At 41.7% G+C, this 7,152-nt stretch overlaps 2 protein-coding genes across 3 annotated transcripts in view; both read right to left on the minus strand.

Annotated features, from left to right (window-relative positions):
* LOC106531160 (stathmin-4) overlaps window positions 1-504 on the minus strand; it is an 8,103-nt gene extending 7,599 nt beyond the window's left edge. Inside the window, exon 1 of one of the 2 annotated variants that reach the window (XM_014026942.1) lies at window positions 203-504. The gene's annotated coding sequence lies outside the window, so the exon portion shown is untranslated. The remainder of the gene's footprint in view (window positions 1-202) is intronic. The other variant, XM_014026941.1, reaches the window with a different exon arrangement.
* A 3,564-nt stretch (window positions 505-4,068) lies between these two features.
* The window catches only part of gpn1 (GPN-loop GTPase 1), a gene marked incomplete at its 5' end in the record, with an annotated part of 11,984 nt that continues 8,900 nt past the window's right edge, over window positions 4,069-7,152 (minus strand). The window contains 1 exon segment of the mRNA XM_014026936.1: window positions 4,069-4,687. Coding sequence (XP_013882390.1) covers window positions 4,581-4,687 — 107 coding nt within the window.

Here is a 7,152-nt window from a genome sequence, read left to right on the forward strand (position 1 = left end):
GTGTGTGTGTGTGTGTGTGTGTGTGTGTGTGTGTGTGTGTGTGTGTGTGTGTGTGTGTGTGGTATGCAGCAGAAACCCCAACATCATTTTTAAATTTGAAACAAAGTGTTGTAGAGAGTAAAACAGAACAGAGTGAAATAAGACAACAGGACAGGACATGTTATGTGACGCAGTGAAGCAGGGGTTTGAGCTGTCGTCTCACAGTAGAAGGTTGTCGGTTCTCTTCCCACTCAGAGCCTTTCTGTTTGGAGCTCTTCACACTGTGATTTCTCTGGGTGCTCTGCGTAGGCAGTAACTGGTCCTTCCTTTAAATGAAAGTGTAAATGATGGTTTGTCTTGTTTATAAAGGTGATGATCTTGCGACCCGCCCAGGGTGTAACCTGCCTCCTGTGACCCCTGGTTCTGATCCATGATGCTGGGAATCCCTTCAGAATGCTCAGAAATGCTGTTTCTGAAGCTGATGTAGCAGCAGAACCTGGGGCAGGGGTCCCACTGTGTGTCTGTGAGGAGCCGTGACCGTCTGTGGTTCTGCTCGTGTCTTAGACCCACTCAACAGAAGTGACTCACTTATTGCTGCAGGAGGGGGAAGAGGTTCTGAACAGGCCCAGTAGCACCACCTTCTGACCAACACCTGCAGTCCAAACCCAAATCCTCTGGAGTTTCTACCTGTTTATTGTTTGTTATACGTTTTAGGATCATTTCTAGTATAAACACTTAGTCAGGACCAGAAGTCATTTTAGGGACCAAAGACTGGTCCTAATGGTGAAACATGGTGGGTTAGAGTTAGTTATGAACTGGGGCTGGTTAGGTTAGGTTTGGTTTTACTGGTAGTGACGATCTGGGCCTTGAGCTTTGGGGAGGAGGTACACTAGCATGACTGATAGGGAACTGGCAGGTTCCTCTCCTCTGGTTCTTTTCATGGACCACCAGGACCATAAATTCTGTCTGTTGGACCACCAGGACCATAAATTCTGCCTGTTGGACCACCAGGACCATAAATTATGTCTGTTGGACCACCAGGACCATATAAATTCTGCCTGTTGGACCACCAGGACCATAAATTATGTCTGTTGGACCACCAGTACCATATAAATTCTGTCTGTTGGACCACCAGGACCATATAAATTCTGTCTGTTGGACCACCAGGACCATATAAATTCTGTCTGTTGGACCACCAGGACCATAAATTCTGTCTGTTGGACCACCAGGACCATAAATTGTGTCTGTTGGACCATAAGGACCATAAATTATGTCTGTTGGACCACCAGGACCATGAAGGTTTGTACTATCTACTCTATGAAACTTTAGGCAGGGGTTTAAGAGTGGGTACCTGGGATCTGGTCACCTGTGGAGGTTGTAGTTGGGGGTGGTCTTGGTTGGGTATCCTTGTTGGGCAGCATGGACTGCGGGTCACTATCCCATGGTGGTACCAGGTGTGGGCCATCCTGATGGTAAGAGCCCCTTGGCAGGAGTTCTGACCATAACCCTACCATGTGTCAAACTCATGGCCCAGAGGCCAAATGTGGCCCCCCACAGCATTTTATGAGGCCTGCAAGACCTTCAAAGATGTATTTTCGTTTCAAAATAAGCTGCTTTAAAGCCAGCATTAACCATCAGCTACATTTCCCAGAATGCATGTTGATTATTTTACCAAGGAAATGACAGCATCCCACCATTAGGTGGAACTGCTTACCACTTACAAGTCGTAAATATAAACTGGAACGCCCCTCCAGTGGGAATTCCTTGTTGGAAAGTGGGAGTGTTCAGAATTTAAGACAACAGTAACTCATCAGTGAGTTAAACTCTCTTTTACTTTTAATAGTATTGCTGTATTATGTATTTCACATGTAGTCAGTCGTACACGTAGTACATTTCAGTGTTTATGATGAGTTGAAACGCTGTTTCTATGCAGGAAATACCAGATAGAGCTCAGTTACTGTTTGTTAGGGCATCTTAATAAAACTAAATATAACCTTAAAGCCCACAGTGTCCTGCTTCACCTTTGTGTAGTAAACTGCAGAAGACTTTGCAAAGCAAGCTTTTTAAACATTTGGACATTTGTAGTGAATAAAATCCTCAAATATTTCCACTGTTTCAGTGTTTCAAAGTTACATTTCACTGTAAATCCTGCTAATGATCCAGTGATGGTTTGCAGGATTTAGACTCTGCAGCACACTGGATTAGAACAACTGAATTATCTCATTAAGTTTAGCAGAAACTTTTTAATAACTTGTTTATTTAAACCAGACGGGTTCAATAGAGACCACCGCTGTGATCTAACATGAAACATGAAGTTTTCTGAAAAACAAAGTTCAGGTTTTTTCATATTTTTTAAACACATCTTGAAGTGTGAAGGAACAAAGCGAGTGATTGTCAGCCACTGGTTCTAAATTTATTGACATTTTTCTGTCACGAGCCGCTTCATTCAGGTTTAAACTGTGAATGAAAGCAACTTGTCCGCCTGCAGCCATCTGCCACCACGCTGCTGTCACCCACTCACTGCCTGAGATCGGGCTGCGTGGTTGACTGACTCAGCCTCTGCTCTGTCAAACTTAGAAAGCTGCTTTCACACAAATGACTAATCCATGTAGGATGAAGCTCTAATCTAGACCATTTAACTTAACGTCTGTCAAGAACATCTCATTCATCTAAGATTCCTGAACTATGGCAAGGTAAACTACATAAACTACTACAGTGGATCATAAAAACACAGTGAAACTGTTTAAAACAAGGCGGATGCAAAATTAAAAAAAATCTAACTTAAAACAGAGGTCTTCAACCCTGTTCCTCGTGACCCACTGTCCTTCATGTTGCAGCCGTTTCCCTGCTTCTCTGCACACCTGATTTAAATTAATCTACCTGCTCAGAATGTCAGAGTTTAGCAGGGAAACGTTAAAACAGGACAGTGGATCAACAGGAACAGGGTTGGAGACCTGTGCAGTAAAGCAAACTGTGAAAACATCCAAATACTGAAATTAACAGAAAAGAATAACATGACTGATTGGTGACATCACAAGTGTTGTATTTTTGACACTTTTTTACCACCCTACATTTGTAGGTTAATGAAAAAGTGAGTAAATGTCCTGCATTTTGAGTGTTTTTTTAAAAAGTACAGTAAATAAAAGACTTACAACAGGACTTTTCTTATAGCAAACAGCTATGATGAAAAATACACTGGGAGCAGGCCATGGTGGGCACAGGTATGTTCCTCTGCTAACATGCTAATAGCAGAGCTAATGTTCTGCTGAGCAGTTTAGCTTTTGCATCAACTAAACTGAGTTAGCAACAAACTTAAGCCTGGCTAGAATAATATCTGTTATTTACAAATCTTATAATACACATCACATTTAATATTGACTTCCACATGCAGAGCCTTGGACTCATGGTTTCAGTTTAGACAAAAGCAGAAACTTTAACATAAATTTTAAACAAACACTGAAGAATTTCTCAAGAAAAAACAAAATCCACACTCAAAACTATTGAAAAATGTCAGAAAAACTATTTTTATAAGATTTAGAAGATACAGATCCAAAGAGCCAAGGTTGGCAAGAGGGTTGTCTGAGGGAACCTCAGTTTTTTTCTTTTTAAGCTTAAAAAGTTCAACACCATCCAAGCCTTGATGTCATCAAGTCAATTTAGTAGAGGCTGGACGGAGCAAACATTATTTGTCTTTAGAAGCAGGTAAGTCAGGTAGAGATTAGTATAGGAATGGAAGGAGATGCCATGTTTTCTCAGATTAAACACCAAATTATAATAAAAATAGGAAAGGTCCAAGAATAGAGCCCTGAGGAACACCACAGGAACAATGTGCTAAATCAGACTAAAACTTTCAACATTAACACAGAAGCTTCCATCACTTAAGTTTAAATGGAACTGATCAAACACTTCATCAGTAATCCCAACCCAGTGTTCTAAACAAGAAATATAAAAACAACGATCAACAGTTTTAAAAGCTGTGGTTAAATCAAAAACTACGAGAATCACGAAGCAGCCAGAGTTATTAGCTGAGAAAACTATTACAAACATTTACGAAAGAAATTTCAGAGCTATCTAAATAAAAAAATAAGATTGGAAGACCTTCATGAAGGCATTTATTGAATGAAAAATCATTTTCTCCAAGATGTTTGAGAGAAAACATTTTGAGATTGGTCCACTGAAAATATTTCTCAGAATATATTGAGACACAATAATGGACATAATTAAATGAAGTTGAGACAAAATCTGAAATATTTCAGCTTTCTTCTGTCTGACAGGATATTTCTAAATAAATTTAACTGCAGATTTTCTTCCAGCTTTATTCCTGCCTGCAGATTTCTCAAAGAAAAAGAAAACAGTAAAACAAAAAGCTGCAACTAGTTCAGAACTTAAATCTCACTTTTATTTTACACAACAGATCTTAAACAAACAACATAATAAAAACCAGGCTTGATGTAAAAACATTTTCTGTGAGGTGAAGCAGCCGGCCAGCTGCTCTGAACCACTGGGGTCAAAGGTCACGTGATTGTGGTCACTGGGAAAGGACCAGATCAAATCCAGGTGATAGTCTGTGTTCAAACAATGGGGGGGTCCCAGGTCAAGGGTCAGGGCACGTCAGGAATCACACACTTCCTGTTTCGCAGCCGAACCATTTCCTTTCTTTCCTTCAGGAAGTTTCCGAAGGAGACGTTCTCTTTGCTCTCCTCAGTCGCTGAAAATCAAAACATTTTGTTTTTCAGGAAGTGAACAGATGTTTCACATACTGTTTGTCCACAACGCATCCAAACTCTTCCATCCTGTTTAGTCTAAGCTGCTCAAATATGGACAGAATTTTAATCATGATCTTATTTGTTGAGTTTGTAAGCATTAAATTTTTGGTACTTAAACACCAGCTTATCCATGCTAGTCACTAGCCTCTCYRAWGCTAACACCAGCTTATCCATGCTAGTCACTAGCCTCTAAAATGCCAAAAGCAGTTTATCCATGCTAGTCACTAGCCTCTACAATGCTAAGGCTAGCTTATCCATGCTAGTCACTAGCCTCTCCGCTGCTAACGCCAGCTTTTCCAGGCTAGTTGCTAGCCTCTCCGATACTAACGCCAGTTTATACATGCTAGTCTCTAGCCTCTCCAATGCTAAGGCTAGCTTATCCATGCCAGTCACTAGCCTCTCCGATACTAATGCCAGCTTATCCATGCTAGTCGCTACCTTCTCTGATGCTAATGCCAGCTTATCCATGCTAGTCGCTAGCCTCTCCGATACTAATGCCAGCTTATCCATGCTAGTCACTAGCCTCTCCGCTGCTAACGCCAGCTTTTCCAGGCTAGTTGCTAACCTCTCCGATACTAACGCCAGCTTATCCATGCCAGTCGCTAGCTTCTCCAATACTAATGCCAGCTTATCCATGCTAGTCACTAGCCTCTCTGATACTTATGCCAGCTTATCCATGCTAGTCGCTAGCCTCTCTGATGCTAATGCCAGCTTATCCATGCTAGTCGCTAGCCTCTCTGATGCTAACACNCCACTAACTGAGAGGCCGGTGCTGGCAAATGAGAAGGAGACTATTCATTTGTGTTAGCATCAGAGAGGCTAGCGGCTAGCTTGGGTAAGCTGGTGTCACTTATAGGTTTTTTGTTGAGAAATTTTTGTTTATTCAAAAAGGTGTGTGTATAATAAAGTGAGTAGCCTAGGCATGCTAGTTGCTAGCCTCTCTAGTGCTAACACCAGCTTCTCCATGCTAGTTGCTAGCCTCTCCAATGCTAACACCAGTTTATCCATGCTAGTTGCTAGCCTCTCTGATGCTAATGCCAGCTTATCCATGCTAGTCGCTAGCCTCTCTGATGCTAACACCAGCTTATCCATGCTAGTCGCTAGCCTCTCTGATGCTAATGCCAGCTTATCCATGCTAGTCGCTAGCCTCTCTGATGCTAACACAAATAAACAGTCGCCTTCTCATTTGCCAGCTCTGGCCTCTCAGTTATCGGTGCCAGCCTATCATTAATCAGATCAATAGCTGGTTTATGAAGAGATATAGCCTCCTGCTACAAGGATGTAGCAACTGCTGGTTGCACAGTAGTCTTAATTTTGACCATCATACCACTCCATACGTTACAATAAATACAATAAATGACCTGTTTTTAATGGTAGAATAATACAGTTTATTATACAGCTGATATTTATGATGAACTAAAACTGAGTCCTTCACAGAGAGGTGAGGGTTTGAGGAAAAACAAAACTCTAAACTTAAACAGAGATACTCCTTTGTTTAAAGAAATATACTTCTTTTAGTGGTAAGATTGTTTCATTCCAAGACGTAAAGAAACATAACGAATTATCCAGAGACCTCCAGCAGATGATTCTAACTTCAAGGTTAACACATTTTAGCAATTATTTTTTAAAACAAAACTTCCATCATCAGGTACTTAGTAACACAATTACAGAATTAAAACTAATGTTTATGTTGATAGAAGTTCACTTTGAAAATTTGATATTTTTGCTGAAAATTCGAAAACATGTTAAACATATTTAATGCTGTAATTCAACTAAACTAGAACAGATAAAAGTGAAGAAGTCCACTGAAGTTGTCAGTTTCTGTTTGTTTGTTTTCTCACCACTGTGGTCGATGTCGTCGGTGTCGCTGTCCACCTCCTCGTCCTCGCCGGGGTTGCTGCTCGTTACGATGAGCTCACTGGGTCCTGCCACGTCCACTTCCCCTGAAACAGGAAGCTGTTGAGCTGGTCCCAACAAGAAGTTGTGCTTCTACTGCAGCAGGAGGAGGAGGAGGAGTGTTTTTAATCTTTACCTGAGGCTGAAGGCGGGGTCATGTGCACAGCCCCCAGGTCTTTCCTGAGTCGCTCCATCTGCTCCTGCTGCTTCCTGCTCTGAGCCTCTGCCTGGTGAACAGGAAGTCACATCTGACACGGTTACTACGCCTAAAACTCTTCTCAAAGAGAGGCTGCATAAAGACAGATACAAACCCGAACAAAGAAAAATAAAAACTCACCAGCTGTCTGTGGAGTCGCTCATATTCAGGCCGATAATCCCTGAAGAGACCAAACGTTCAGTTACTGACCGACCTCTGACCTGAGAGTAAAACTGATCCAACAGCTCACCTCTCGTACTCCTTGGCGGCATCTTCCACCTGAGCGAACAGCTGATCCAGCCCACTTCCTGTCAC

This window comes from Austrofundulus limnaeus, unplaced genomic scaffold (assembly GCF_001266775.1).
Source record: "Austrofundulus limnaeus strain Quisiro unplaced genomic scaffold, Austrofundulus_limnaeus-1.0 Scaffold602, whole genome shotgun sequence".
In the NCBI taxonomy this organism is placed as follows: Eukaryota; Metazoa; Chordata; class Actinopteri; order Cyprinodontiformes; family Rivulidae; genus Austrofundulus; species Austrofundulus limnaeus.